The sequence below is a fragment of the Mus caroli genome, unplaced genomic scaffold, assembly GCF_978045245.1.
Source record: "Mus caroli unplaced genomic scaffold, Mus_caroli_1 scaffold_4, whole genome shotgun sequence".
NCBI classification, from domain to species: Eukaryota; Metazoa; Chordata; class Mammalia; order Rodentia; family Muridae; genus Mus; species Mus caroli.
Window position 1 is genome coordinate 119,696,641 of NW_028227259.1, and position 15,050 is coordinate 119,711,690.

Consider the following 15,050-nt stretch of genomic DNA (forward strand, 5'->3'; position numbering starts at 1 on the left):
GATGTGGCTGGGGACAGCCAGAACAAAGGGGCACCGCTTGGGAAAGAGCTCTGCATGGGCATGGGGGTGGGAAGGTTTCACCGATTCTCCCCTTGGCTGTCCTTTCAGTGGGGGTTGGGATGGGTGGAAGGGAGTTCCGGGGTGCTTACTATCAAGTCTTGACAACCCAAGTCCAGTCCCTGGGCGCCATATGGTACAGGGAGGGAACTGACCCCCTGAATGTTGTCTTCTGGCCTTGGCATGCGGGTGCTCTTCCTCCTCCAGTAATGGGACGGTCCTGTCGTTGAGTGCTGGGCTCCAGTGCAGGTTCCTGGCTTGAAGGTGATATTGCTTCAAGCTGTAGCCCGAGCAAGGTACAGCTATAAAATGGGCTGCCTGTGCCCTGCATTTGCAGAAGAGATAGTAGAAGCTGACTGAATGTGTCCCTCTGGGTCTGTGGAGCTTGAACTTCATGCTACCCTTAGATTGCACCTCCAGATGTCCCAATTTGCATGCCCAGGGTCTTGGCACTCAGGCTGGTTTCCGTGCCAGCTCTGTGCCTCCGGCTCTAGCTTCTCTCAAGACTGAAACTTCCCACTGTGCCTGGGGACTCCCTAGTCTTTCCCCAGCTCAGCAAGAAAATTCTGCGGTTGCACGAGGTTACCCCTGGTGGCAGGAAGGTGATGGACCAACGGCTCCCTCTGGTGGTGAGCAGCGGAAGGCTCGCATGCTTACTCAACAGTGCACAGCACTGTGAGTTTTGTGCTCCTGGCCAGGTGGCACTTGGCACACTGCACTGCACTTCTTTGCCCATCCATACCCAGGGCTGCACAGTCCTGCCCCGTCCTCGCCCACCGGTGATCTCTGCTTCCCCCCTCCAGTGGATCCAAGCTTCTGGCTCGGGCTTTAGTTGAAATGGTGTCAAGCCCGGACCCAACAATTTAGTGGAGTGATGCTGATGCACTCTGAGGTGCCCCAGCTCTGGGCCTTTTAGTCTGTGAGAAGAAGGACAGAGGTGGTGATGGATCTGTGTCTGACCTCTGTACTAAAGGACGGGGCCATTGAGGCGTGAGGTGAAGGAGTTTCCAACACCCCTTGTATAATTAGAGCTAGTGAAAGGTTGTAGCCACTGCTGAAGCCTGGAGAATCCTGGCAGGTAGGGAGGCTGCTTTGTGAAGCCTCATCCTGGCTGTGTTTACTGAAGCCAGGGGAGGAGTTTGCTGGGTTTGGGGGGCTTTAGGCTTTAACAGCAGCTGATGGGAACGCTAGGCTAGGCGTCTACAGCACAGGACCCAGAGCCTCAGAGGCTGCGTTTAGGTGGCCTCCTGTATTGCTGTAGCAACTAGTGAGGGGCCCTGGGGTACGGGGACTCCAAGTCTATTCAAGCCACCAGGCAAGGACTAAGTTAGGGTACAGAGAGAGGAGGAAGCCTTGTCAGAGGCTGTGCTTGGGTAAAGTTCTGCTCTCTCAGGTAGGCAAACGTTTAGAGGAAATTGGGAAATCTTTTTTTTTTTTTTTTTTTTTTCTGAGGCAATGTTTCTGTGTGTAGCCCTGATCTCCTGGATCTTGCTCTGTAGACCAGGCTGGCCTTGACCTCAGATCCACCCACCTCTGCCTCCCGAGTGCTGGGATTATAGGCGTGTGCCACCAGTCAGGGCTTTGAATGCTCCTTTCTTACTCTGGGGCTCTGGCCCAGACTGTTTTCATGGCTGCATCCGGTTCTAGGAAGGAGGGTCTTTCTCTAGATGTCACAGAGTAATTAGGTCTGATGTTTGGCAACTGATGTATTTTGGCATCTGATCGAGGGCCAGCCCTTGTAAATCTCACTGATACTGCAGGGGAAGAGTTATTCACAAGCTGGGCGTGGTGGCCACGCCTTTAATCCCAGCAGAGGCAGGCGGATTTCTGAGTTCGAGGCCAGCCTGGTCTACAAAGTGAGTTCCAGGGCAGCCAGAGATACACAGAGAAACCCTGTCTCGAAAAACCAAAAAAAAAAAAAAAAGAGTTATTCACAGGGAGGGCCAGAGGGTCGGATAGCTCAGCGGATAGCTAGGTGAGCCTGACATCCCCAGCTCCCATGTAAACCTGGACAGAGGTTGTATCTGCAGCTCCAGCATAGAAGTTGACATCTGCAGTGAAGTCACAGACAGGAAGCGGGGCATGGACTCTTGCATGTGGTCCTCTGATTTCCATGCTCATGTGCAAAGTACACAGAAATAAATAATCAACAAAGGTAAGTATGAAGATTGTTTTTACATGTATGGGTGTTTTGCCTGCATGTATTAAATGTATGTGGTGCCTGCAGAGTCTGAGAGGATGTTGGATTCCCCCTGGCATGAGAGTTACAGGTGATTGTGAGCCGCCTCGTGGCTGCTGGGAACTGAACCCAGGTCCTCTGCAAGAGCAACCAAGAGGTTTTACTGTGGAGGTGTCTCTCCAACATGGACACCTGACTGATTAGACTAGGCCTTCCTTAAAGACAGGAGGTCAGTAGTCCTGGAGATGAGCCGGGTTCAGGCCCTGGTGCTTCCATCTGGTATCCACATGGCAGACCGTTCTTCTGTAAGCTCCAAGTGAGTCCTTTTTTCTTGTATTTAAGATTGACTTTTTTTTTTTTTTTTAAGATTTATTTATTTATTTCATGGTGTTAGTACACTGTCGCTGTCTTGAGACACACCAGAAGAGGGCATCAGATCCCATGACAGATGGTTGTGAGCCACCATGTGGTTGTTGGGAATTGAACTCAGAACCTCTGGAAGAGCAGCCAGTGCTCTTAATCGCTGAGCCATCTCTCCAGCCCCTTGAGATTGACTTTTAATTATGTCTATGTCTCTGTGTTTGTGTGCATGGTGCAAGTGCCCGCAGAGGCCAGAGCCTTTGGAAACTCCTATAGCAGGGTATAAGCTGCCTGCTGTGGGTGCTGGCAACCAAACATGGGGCTTCTGCGTGAACTGTCTGTGCCCCGGACTGTCTTTTCAGCCTCCTCTCTTTCTTTTAATTATACCATGTTTGATATGTGTGTGTGTGTGTGTGTGTGTGTGTGTGTGTGTGTGCATGCATGTGTTGGTCAGAGGACAACTTGCAGGAGTTATCTTTCCTTCTACCACGTGGGTACCAGGGATCAAACTCAAGCCATTCGATTTAGTAGCAAGCATGCTAAGCTACTAAACCCCAAACCTTTGGCCCCAAACCTTTCTTCATAAATTGGAAGGAAAGAAGGAAGAAGGAAGGAAGGAAGGAAGGAAGGAAGGAAGGAAGGAAGGAAGGAAGGAAGAAAACAGGCAATCTGGGGAGAGAACTCAGCTGCTAAAGTGCATGATGTGCAACCTTGAGGCCCAGAGCTCTTCAGCTCTCACTGACAGCCTCCTGTGCTGATACACGTCTATACCTTCCATGCCGTGGGGAACAGGTGGATCCCAGGGACTTGGTGGCCAGCCAGTTTTTCCGAAACCCCTTCTCTCAAAAACACAAGGTGTGGAGGCCAGCCTGGTCTACACAGAGAGCTCTAGGACAGCCAGGGTTACATAGAGAGCCTGTATGTATCTCTCAAAAAAATGGAAGCTGAGCTGCTGAGACGGTGCGGTGGAGACTATAAGCCTGGTGACCTGGCTTTGTAGGGTTTAACTTAGAACCCTACAAAAGTAGAAGGTGAGGACCAACTCCACCAAGTTGTCTTAGGATCTGGGCGGTGCTGGGGCACGCCCTTAGTCCCAGCACTGGGGAGGCAGAGGCAGGCAGATCTCTGAGTTTGAGGCCAGCCTGGTCTACAGAGTGAGTTCCAGGACAGCCAGGGCTACACAGAGAAACCCTGTCTCAAAACAAACAGAACAACAAAACCAAACCAAAAACTATCAGACACATACAATATAAAGAAACAAATCTTTAAAAAACAAAACAAAACAAAACAAAACAAAAACCCATAAAACGGTGACCTACAGAAACAAAATGGAACACGACAAAGAACATACCCAACCCCGACTTCCAGCCTCCACACAGGCTCGTGCTGGGGAGCACAGCATGTGCGTGCACATACACACGCGTACACATCACACGCATGTGAACACACACAAGAAAGAAAACAAAAGGAAAAAGCTTGTGGGAGCCCAGTGTGGTGACTGAGGCAGGAGAATTGAGAGTTTGGGGCCACCTGGCTTGCATAGCCAGGCCCCATCTCAACCCCAGGCGCTAGGCTGTGCCCTGGTGGCAGTGGTAGAGTTGATGAGACAGAGCTCTAGGCTCTATCTGTAGCACCATAAAAATAGAAGAAAAAAAAAAAAAATCCAACCGGAATCCAGCCCCAGCCTGCGTGCAGGGCACAGGGAGGGAGACGATGTGTGGGCTGTGTGGGCAGCGGAATCCCTGATTCACTGTCTAGCAGGGAAGGCTTCTGTCTCCCTCGGAGTGTTCGGAGCCCGAGGAACTGTATCAACTTGGGCAGTGGGGACCTCAGCTTTGCTCGCTATGTTATGTGGCTGTTGTGGGGAGGATGGCAGGTTCCGTAGGTGAAGCTCCTGGCCCTGGGAACAGTTCAGGACTGGCGGCTGCTCTTGCCCTCTTGGGAGCACTGCAGTAGTCCAAGATGGAGAAAGAGGGGTTCCGCCTCCTGGGGGTTGGGCCTGGAGGAAATGGCCAGCAGGTGTGGCCCCAGAGAGACGCCTCCGGGATTGGCCCTGGACATTAGTTCCTGCTATGCCTTACCTAGACACATATAGACTCCCTGTAGTAGTGTAGTTCCGGTTTGTTGGAGGCAGGAAGTCAGAACTCCTCCAGGGGACCTGGAAGAGGAGGGGCCGCAGGAGTTTCTCCAGCAGTAGGAGGCTGGGACCCAGGGTCTCAGCTTCTCTTCCCAGTGTACAGCAGGAGCCAGGGGTAGGTGTGCCCGCCTCAATGATGTTGGTAAGCAGAGCCGCGGGGAGAAAGCATGGCCTCAGGAGGTTCTTGCTTCCCTCTCCTCTGAGCTGGAATGGGGCTGGGGGCAGGGCTGCAGCAAAGGTCAGACTGACAGCCAGCCGGGCCTGCCAGCTCGAGCACCTTAGATTTGCCACCATCTTGTTGCCGTGTGATCACAGCAGCCTCCCATAGGCTTGGGGTTTGGAACTTGGGGGAGTCTGAGGAGTCATGTGACCCTGTCCTTATCTGCCCTGTTACATGGGGCAGGGACCCAGGGCTTCCAAGTCTGCTCTCTTCAGCTCTAAAGAGAACAGTTGTAGCCGTTTAGGTGACCGGAAGGGTCGCCTGTGACCATGTGTGTAAACGCCTCCCACAGCGCCTAGTAGACACCGAGATGAGAGCAGGCCACTGAGTTTGTGATGGTTGCTTAGGAGGGCCAGAGACGCAGGTCACTAGAGGCTGAGCGTAAAACAGGTCAGTGAGCAGTCTAGGAAGGAGGGTGTGGCGTTCGGGGCTGGACTCTACCCAGGCCGCGGCCCCGCAGAGGGTTTCGACACAGGAGGAGGAGTAAGGCAGGAAGGTCACCACTTCTAGCCCCTACCCTCTAGCTGAGTTCTTCCTGTCAGGAGCCTGAGCCCCTGTAGGCTACCCCATGCTGGGGTGATGGCAGCTTGCGGTACAGTTAAACAGCCCTGGGGCCCTGGAGCCTCTAGAGCTGGGTTCCTTGCCAGTTGGCAGGAAGTTAGCTGAGCAGCCTTGCCCCCAACTTGTTGAGGGGGTGGCTAGGGCTGAGCTGGCTTCATGCCAGCCCCCAGCCTCTCTACACGCCTTAGCTGTAACCTGGAGCCTGGGGAGGAGCTTAGAGCATGGAATTCTGCTCCTCTCCCTGGCCTTGGAGGACAGGTGCACCCCAGGGCCACTTCCTGACCTGGCTCTGTCTGCCCAGCCCCTCCCTGTGCTGTGATGTGTTTCGGGGCTCCCCCCACCTGATTACCCCAGTCCCCCCCGCCCCCTCCCTGCCCCGTGGAATCAAGAGTTCCGGGCAGGCATTTCTAGCTTGCACTGGCTTCAGCACAGCCCTGTCAGGAGGAATGCAGAGCCAGGCACCTCACCCCTGAGGGAGGAGCCCAGAGAAAGCACTTTTAGCCTGGGCTGGGGACAGGGCAGCAGATGTGGGAACCTGAGGAAGGCAGGGCACTGTCCCTGGGAAATTCCCGGTAAGGCCGGTGCTCACCAGTGAACGGACACCTTCTCTTTGCAGATGCCCTGCTGGCAGACTTGGAATCTACCACTTCCCACATCTCCAAACGGCCAGTGTTCTTGTCAGAGGAGCCCCCCTACTCCTACCCCACTGGAAACCACACATACCAGGAGATCGCGGTGCCACCTCCGGTCCCACCACCACCGTCCAGCGAGGCCCTCAATGGCACGGTCCTGGACCCTTTAGATCAGTGGCAGCCTAGTGGTTCCAGATACACTCACCAGCAGGTAAGGGGTGTGCACCCGAGAAGCCCTCGGGGACTTAGGGGTGATAGGAGCTGATCTACCAAGGATGCGTCAGGCCACTGAAGAACTGAGGTGGGGGTGGGGGGGGTGGGGGGATGGACATACACAGCCGTACACAGTCCTTCCTATGCACCATGTGAGGGACCAGTGACCAAGTATTAATCACCTGACCGGCCCGTGGAAATTCCCTGTGAGACAGGCTGCAAGCAGGAGCTTCCCGGGGGCTGGCGCTGCTCCTGGCTGCTGTTCCTGTCTCTCCTCGGGGGACAGGCCTGATTGTTCTTCCCCTCCGCAGCCTCCGTCCCCACTACCCGTGTACAGCTCCAGTGCTAAAAATTCCAGTGCCTCCAACGCCCAGGACGGCGTGGGCTCCCTTTGTTCCCGAGCAGGCGAGGAAGAGCACGTCTACAGGTACAGAGCCAGCCCTCTGCCAGCCCCCGGCTTCCTTCTGGGAACCTCTGGGCCGTTGGCTTAACTACAGAAGGCCCCCGAGGCCCCTACCAGGCCCTGTGCCTGTCAGGGGCCTGGGGCTCCCTCTACCATCTCACAGCGGTGGGCTGGGCTCCCACAGCATCTGTGTAGTTGAGGAACTGAAGCGAAGTTTCCTTCCTCCTCGCTCACCACATTCCTTCCCTGCCCTCCCTCCCTCCGCCTCCTTGCTTGACCAGGAGGCTTGTGACATTCTGCCTCAGGGGCCTTGGGTGGCAGGGGGACCCTCGCATCCAGCATAAGGAGGAGAGGTCTCATTTCTCTCCTCTGCTTCTCGAAGCTTCCCCAACAAGCAGAAGTCGGCGGAGCCCTCACCTACCGTGATGAGCTCCTCCTTGGGCAGCAACCTCTCTGAACTTGACCGGCTGTTACTGGAGCTGAACGCGGTGCAGCATAGCCCGCCCGGCTTCCCTGCAGGTACGGCTGGGCATCCAGGCCACCCGTGAGCTTTCGGGTCCCTGGGGGCCTGAGGGATGAGCAACCATTTTGGTTTCCTTTTTTTCCCCCCAAGATGAAGCCGAATCGAGCCCCCCCTTGCCTGGAGCCCTGAGCCCCCTTTATGGCGTCCCAGAAAATAACACTCCCTTGGGTGGCAAAGCGGGGCCCCTGGTGAAAGAGAAGCCAAAGCGAAATGGAGGCCGGGGGCTAGAGGATGTGCGGCCCAGCGTGGAGAGCCTCTTGGATGAACTGGAGAGTTCCGTGCCCAGCCCTGTGTGAGTATTCACTGGGAAGCTCTTGAAGGTCCTGTCCAGACAGGCTCCAGGCCAGAGTGCCTGTGACGTAGCCCTAGAGTCACCTGGTTCCCTTAAGTGCCCGTTACTTGCCGTACCAGCCATCAATCAGCACTGTGCTGTGTGTGCGGAGGCCGTCTGTGGTTCAGACTGTTGCTAAGGCCCCAGAGGGCTGGAATCCTGGCTGGGCCAGTTAGTACACTCAGCTCTGAGTCTGTCTTTTCCTCTGTAAGTTGGAATAAGCTGAAGTGAGGCACGGTGATAACGTGGTCACGATCCCAGCATCTGGGGAGTCGGGGCTTGGGGGAATCTCGTGTTCAAGGCTAGTCTAGGCTGTATAGTAAGTTCCAGGTCGGTCTGAACAGCACAAGACCTTGTTTTAAAACAGGAAGCAAACTGTAAAGTAGGTTAGCAGACAGGGATCATGGGATGAGATGACATAGGTAAATCCAGTGAGACCATGTAGTCCCATGTGTGCGGGGGGCCTGGTTCGTAGCTCTGTTGCTCACCGGACGCTCCTAGTAATGTTAGGTCTTGTCTGTTCATTCTGAGGTAGGGTCTCACTCCACAGCCCGGCCTGTTGTGGAACTCACTATGTAGTAAGCCTCTTGGCCCCAGTCTCCTGCATGCTGGGATTACAAGTAGGAGCCACCACCACACCTGCCTGTCTTAATGGTAGCTAGCGCTGACTGATGTCACCATGTATAATAACCTAACGTCTATGTACAGTGCTGTAGAGGGGGCCTAGTGGTGCTCCCTATGTTTGACAGGTGAGCTTGCCCTGCCCTTGCAGGGGTGTCTTCCTGTAAGGGTACCGTGTGAGCCACCTGCGTTTTTCCTCTGGTCACCTCCCCTTGGCACGGTCTCAGCCAGTTGTACTCTGCCAGGGATGGGGGTCCCTAAGGTACTGGGTACTGGAGACCTGATCCCCTGTGGAGCTAGAGTCTGGCCCCCGGGGCTTCCCGCTGACACAGCGCCTGCCCTTGCAGCCCAGCCATCACTGTGAACCAGGGAGAGATGAGCAGTCCGCAACGAGTCACCTCCAGCCAGCAGCAGACCCGGATCTCGGCCTCCTCTGCTACCAGGGAGCTGGACGAGCTCATGGCGTCACTGTCAGATTTCAAGGTGCCCTGTGACCCTCCGTCCTCTCTGCTTCCCCCCACCCCCCATCCATTCTCCGACCTCAGTGAGTAGCTGGCCTGTGGCTCCACAGCACCCTGGGGGGGGAGAGGCTAGGCAGTCTGTGGGTGAGACTGTGCTTCTTAGCAGTCAGTGAAGGCAGAGAAACCAGAGCCTCTTTTAGCTGGGACATTCCTCCCTCTCCTGGTGTTCCCAGCCACCCAGGTCAAGGGGATCAGGAGGCATGGACACAGGGACAAAGAGCCCTGTGTTGATGGCTGCTCTTGCTGGGGGAGGGTATGTCCGGCTGGGCCTGTGGGGTCAGGATCCCATGCCTGAGAGGTCACTTGCCCCAGAGCTGCCTCTCCCACGCTCGCTGTCCTCAGAACACCCACTTTCTTTCAGCCAGTGGGGATGGGATTTACAGGCCTCTGCAGCCAGCCTCCGTCCACACTCCACTTTGTTCTCCCGGGGCCTGAGTCCCCAAAGCTTGGTTTGTGGGAAACCCAACCTGCCAGGCCCTTGGCCCATCAGCAGGAAGTGTCCCACCTTCCCCTCCCAGGCTTTCCGGGCCCAGCAGTCCACGGTGTTTTATTTAGAAGATGTATTGCTTTGATAGGGCTTCATACTGACAGAACCCTCCAGTAGCTGCTGACTTTAGCTCCGTGTGTGTCAGCCAGAGACCTCTGGGGCGCAGCTTGGGGAATATGAGAAGGGAGCCAGGCCGTCTCTCCATTCTTGGCCCAGAAAGGTGCCTCCTGCCTCTCTTCAGCTGTACTCTTGCTTGGAGCTCAGAGGCGGGAGACCAGGAGCTGGCGCAGTCCGGACTTGTAAACCTTGTTGCCTGGTTCTGAGCAGTGGCAAAGCAAGTCGGGACCGGCATTGGCTGTGCTGGTGTTCATCCCAGGACAATGCGGTTGCTTCCTTAGACTGTGTAGCCCAGTGCCACTCAAGGAAAAGCCACACTGCTTCTTGCTGAGCACTAGAGTGGGGACTTTCCGATAAAGGAAAGCAGGAATGAGCTGGGTGGGATGGCCCGGTGGGTAGTGCGTGGAGCTGGTGCCTGTGGCCAGCTTCCCCTGGGTTTGCACCTCATTGTAAATCTCCAACATGCTTACTCTGGGTGACTTTGTGAGCATGACTCTGTGGCTGGTCTCTGATGCCTGGGTCTCCTAAGGTGCGAAGGAACCCAGACCAGTGCAGACAAGCATTTCCGGGCTTGGAGCCTTTCCAGAGACCCTGTGCCTTAGTGTTGCACAGGTGTAAGATGGCGGTTCTCAGAGCACTAGGCCACACCTGCCCCTTGCTCACCTTTCCCCGTTTTTTCTCTCTTCCCCTTTGTCTTTCTCCTCTAGACTAGCACTTCTGCTGTGCTGCTGAACTCCCAGGGGCTGCTGCCCGGCTCTTCTCCATCCCCGCCCCTCACCCTCCTTCATCCTCCTCTTCCTCCCACTAACTCCTCCCCTGGAGACCACACCCCAGAGGCCCTCTACACAGAAGGCAGTAGTCAGGTCCTTTTAACTTCTGTGGCTCCCAGATGGCTTTGTTTGGGTAGTCCTGAGGACACGTCTGACACTCAAAACTCAAGGTATCCTTCTGCTGCGGCTTCTCGACAGTCACGTGGTGTGAAGAGCCAGGCTCAAGTTAGGTGTGGCCTGATGGGCGCTGTGGGTCCCCCCTCTAGGACTCCCCCATGCCACATTCCATACCCTGCAAGGAGCACAGGGTCCCCGGGGCCACTGGCCAACCATGTGTTTTCAGAGGAGACTGTGGCTCCCATTTGGGGACGGCCACAGGCTCTGACAGCATCCAGGCCTGAGAGTCCCCACGGAGTGACTTACAGCTTTCAGAAAGGGCTTGAGCCACCCGCTGTGGCATTAGATAGGCAAGATATCCTTCCTGACACCTGGGCTCTCACCAAGGAGTGTGCCCTGCAGGAGAGGGCACAGTCAGAACCAGAGGGCCTGGGAAGCACTTGTCCTGCTGCAGGGGACAAGGAGCAGCTCCGTGGGAAGACTCCCCAGAAGGGAAGCCTTGGGGGACCCACTGAGGCACTCGGGAGCCCAGGGAACCCAGAAGGTACCACCGAAGCCACTCTGGAGGCCAGGAAGGAGCAGCCGGAGCCTTCTCATGCCATGGCCGTGGGGACACCCAGCGTCTCGGAGAGGATTTCCACCTCCGGCCAGGCAGGCACCAGCTTGTGTGGTCACTAGGCATGGCTCTGGCAGGACTTGAGTGTGGGCCACTCCTTGCTAACTGCATGCTGCCCTTACAAATGCCTTCCTGGGCAGAGAGTGCCAAAGGATGATGGTCCTAAAGATATGCTTGGCGGTGAGCCTGTGGGGCCAGCCTTGTGTCTAGTGATGTTCGATCTCCTGCTTAAGATGTCCCTTAGAGGAGCTGACCCGGCATCTCAGTGTACAGAACGGTTAGATGCGTGGATTTGGGAACTACAGAGATCCACACAGCACTCTGGCAGCTCTCACTCCCTATGTCTACTTGGGGAACCACCCAGAGGCTCAGCTTTCCCCTCTTTAAAATGGGAGCACTAATAGCACACTGTCCCAAGGTCACGCAGAGGGTTGGCTGAGATAAGTCCTGGAAAGTGGAAACAACCCAGTCCATGGTTTTTCTTCCCTCCGCTCCTGGCTGTCCGTCCTGCCTTTGCCTCCTCAGTGCTGGGACTCTAGCTGTGTGCCACCATGCCGGGCTCTTCCTTGTTTCTCGTAGGATTCTGACTTTACGCCTTCATCCCAAACCGTTTCCGCCAACAGTACAAATGAGTAAGCTTTAATGCGTACTATAAACTACGTACAAACACTGGCTAAAAGATGTAAAGAAAAGAGAAGCCTCCATCTTTCTACTTAAGTAGTGAGGAGAGAGGCGAGGGAGGGGTGAGAACATCAGATGACTACTGTGTGACCCCAAGTGTGAGCCAGGAGAGCCCCGCTGGCTCCGGCTAAGGAGAGAGTATCCTATGAGTATTTTGTCCACGGTTAGAGATTGACTTGTGAGTGAGCGCTAGGCCGTAGGACCCTTGACAGCCCTGTCTGCTTCCTGCTTTCACCTGTCTCAGGTGGCTTCTTGGTTGTTCTGCTTTGACTTCTTGTGACCCCTGGTGTGGCCCAAGTGGCGGCGTCCCACCTTCCCTGAAATAGGATTGGTGACGGCTGCTTTGTCCTCCTCCCCCAGATCCGCTCTGTGATCAGGAGGAGCCGGGAGACGGGCCACGTGCACCCCATGTCCCGGGAGCCCTCCCCTCGCCGCAGGCTGGACCCTGCCAGCCTGAGCAGGAACCCATCCCAGGAGCAGCTCATTGCCGAGCTGCAGGGCCGGCTGGGCATCCAGCTGGCGGCCGAGGAGGTGGCAGGGGCCCCCGAGCAGGACTGGCTGACGGAAGGCGTTGTTATCACCGTGCAGCCACGTGGGAGGCAGGCCGGGGGGCAGCTGGTAGAGAAGGTAGCCAGCCAGCTGATGTGGCCCTGGGAGTGGGGGTCTGGAGATTCCCTCAGCCCTAGTGAAAAAGATTTTGGGGTTGTGGGGTGGTTTCTGCACTATTGCCTTATGACGAGGCTGGCCACATCACCCCTTCCACCCTCTTTTGGCTGCTGAGTTCTTACCTTCCTGTCTCTTTCCCCTCTCTCCTTCCCAGGTTGTCTACCCTCCTGACTCTCCCATTCCCCTGAGAAGAACCATCTCTGTTGTGGCTCCTTCTCCCCCTGCCCCTTTGCTCCAGGATCACCCCGACCCTTCGACTGGCAGCTCTCCTCTCCCACCCAGCCTGCCCACTCCCTCCTGGCCAGGGCCCTTGGCTGCTGCTTCTGCTCCATCTTCTGGGGTCCAGACTGAAGGGGGGAAGTCCCCAGAGGAGGGTGGGCGTGGCCCTCCTGGTCTCATCTCCGTGCCCCACACTGTGAGGTCTGTGGGCTGCCAGACCAATGAGGACCCACTCTTCTGCCCGATGCAGGCCGGCCTCCTGGCACCTTGCCCTGCCCGTGCCCTGTCTCGTCCCAAGCCACCTCCCAACTCCGAGGATGCTGCAGAGGTGTGCACTCATGCAGGCACGGAGGGCTCCGTCCTCCATCCTCAACCCAGACAGTAATTGGAGTCCTTCCTTAGGGTCTGCCTGACCCTGGTATCTAGGCAGCATTTCAGTAAATCACACACACACACACACACACACCCGCCCATTCCCTTGGGTTCGTCAGCTGAGGAGGCCATTTCCACACTGGAAACTATGAACCATCTCTGCCCTTGTTGGCCTGGGCCTGCCATTGTCAGGGCCTCCATGTCTACCCCTTCCCCCTCTCCCTCCCCTTCTTTTCCTAGGCTTCCTCTCTCAGGTTCTCTCTCTCTCCCTCCCGAATCTCTTCACCTCCACTCCCAACCCCCTCTTGTTTTCTGCCATTGCCAGTAGGGAGAACTCCTCTAACTTTGTGTGATAATCCAGTGGCGAGGCCTCTCCATCTCGGTTTTTAAACAATGCTTTCTCCTCTTCTCCTCTCTTTGCCACCTAAGATGCAGGGCCTGGAACAGAGAGTGGATGGAGAGCGGCCGTGGGCAGCCGGCTGGCCCCCCAGCAGCAGGCAGAGCAGCCCCGAAGGGCAGGACGAGGGAGGGGTCAGTGCTTGGGCTGGGGGCTGAGTTCTTGCTTGGCATGTTGTCCCTGGGCTTGGTCATGCAGCTGGGTGCTGGAAGCCCTCCTCGACCTTCCTTGGGACTGCCTGCGATGTCACCCCCCACCCCACCCCAGGGGACCGTGTGCCTTTTGCCTCCGTCGACCCGTCTGTTCGGGATAGAAAGCCTCATAGGTGTTAACGCTGTGAGTTGCCCACACCAGGCCCTGGAAATCTGACTGGCTCTCTCTGTGTCCATAGTTCATGGCCCAGGGGAAAACTGGAAGCAGTTCACCCCCTGGGGGGCTCTCTAAGCCCGGGAGCCAGCTGGACAGCATGTTGGGGAGTCTGCAGTCTGACCTGAACAAACTAGGGGTCGCCACCGTTGCCAAAGGGGTCTGTGGAGCCTGCAAGAAGCCAATCGCCGGGCAGGTAAGCAGGGGAGGTGGGCACTGAGCACCGGGGCCTGGGCTCTGAACCTCACCGGAGTGACTCTGTGTCTGTCTTGGAAGGTCGTGACCGCCATGGGGAAGACATGGCACCCTGAGCACTTTGTGTGCACCCACTGCCAGGAAGAGATTGGATCCCGAAACTTTTTTGAGCGGGACGGACAGCCCTACTGTGAGAAGGACTACCACAGCCTCTTCTCCCCACGCTGCTACTACTGCAACGGGCCCATCCTGGATGTGAGGCTCCTGGGCCCTGTCTGCTCCTTTCATCTCCTGGGGTTGGCAGTCCTCTCTCTGAGCTGTGTCAGCCAGGCTTACCCAGGCAGGAAGTGGTAGGGTAGAGCTGAGAGTCTGACCTGGCGGCTCACAGCAGCCCAGATGTGTTAGGTGGCTCCCCCTCCCATCCTGGAGTCCTGGTGTGGGAGGCCCAGGCATTAGGAGCCTGGGTGCCGGGTGTCTCCCTTCCCACAATCTGTGATGTTACTTATAAAGTAGGAGTCACAATCAATCCGGTGAGCCCGTGAGTTTGAGTTCGAAGTTTGAGGAGGGAGATGTGTATGTGTGTCTGTCGGTTGGAGATGTGTGTGTCTGTCCGTTGTATCCCTCAGCAGCTCTGAGTACTTAGTGTTTGCAGTTAGGAAAGAGCCCTCTTCCATTGGCTATGCGCAGGGGTGAGGGGGGAAGGAGAGCCTCGTCCATGCGCCCTTTTTTCTGCTTTTGCAGAAAGTGGTGACAGCGCTGGACCGCACGTGGCACCCGGAACACTTCTTCTGTGCCCAGTGTGGAGCCTTCTTTGGTCCAGAAGGTAGGGCTACACTGGAAGGGCCTGCCTGCCATGCTCTGGGAGGTCTCAGAAGGAGGTAGGGTGACCTCGCCGATGGTGGGCTCGGGGTGGCTCCCGGTCTACCTCTGAACGCCACTGGCTTCCGATCCTCAGGCTTTCACGAGAAGGACGGCAAAGCGTACTGTCGGAAAGATTACTTCGACATGTTCGCTCCCAAGTGCGGCGGCTGCGCCCGCGCCATCCTGGAGAACTACATTTCAGCCCTCAACACCCTCTGGCACCCCGAATGCTTTGTGTGCAGGGTAAGGGGCACCTCCATTCAGCCAGAGGGCCTGGGAGCGGGCGGGGGTGTGTGTGTGTGTGTGCAGGGGTGAGTCTCTCCTGTGGTGCCTGTGTTCAAGGCTCTCAGCAAGCGAGCAAGCGAGCAGGGCTGGGGTGTGTGTATGTATGCTTCTTCAAGTCCCAAAAGTCCTCAGCTGGGGTCGAG

At 56.4% G+C, this 15,050-nt stretch overlaps 1 protein-coding gene across 4 annotated transcripts in view; it reads left to right on the forward strand.

Annotated features, from left to right (window-relative positions):
• The window catches only part of Pxn (paxillin), a 49,754-nt gene that overhangs the window by 32,001 nt on the left and 2,703 nt on the right, over positions 1–15,050 (forward strand). Inside the window, exons 1-13 of one of the 4 annotated variants that reach the window (XM_085837066.1) lie at positions 6,131–6,357; positions 6,671–6,786; positions 7,145–7,281; positions 7,376–7,577; positions 8,585–8,720; positions 10,070–10,900; positions 11,907–12,173; positions 12,367–12,759; positions 13,233–13,334; positions 13,592–13,762; positions 13,843–14,016; positions 14,503–14,584; positions 14,717–14,865. In XM_085837066.1, coding sequence (XP_085693192.1) covers positions 7,188–7,281; positions 7,376–7,577; positions 8,585–8,720; positions 10,070–10,900; positions 11,907–12,173; positions 12,367–12,759; positions 13,233–13,334; positions 13,592–13,762; positions 13,843–14,016; positions 14,503–14,584; positions 14,717–14,865 — 2,601 coding nt within the window. In that variant the 5' untranslated portion in view covers positions 6,131–6,357; positions 6,671–6,786; positions 7,145–7,187. Of the gene's footprint in view, positions 1–4,701; positions 4,849–6,130; positions 6,358–6,670; positions 6,787–7,144; positions 7,282–7,375; positions 7,578–8,584; positions 8,721–10,069; positions 10,901–11,906; positions 12,174–12,366; positions 12,760–13,232; positions 13,335–13,591; positions 13,763–13,842; positions 14,017–14,502; positions 14,585–14,716; positions 14,866–15,050 lie in introns of those variants that run through there. The other 3 variants (XM_085837065.1, XM_021161701.2, XM_021161702.2) reach the window with 3 other exon arrangements.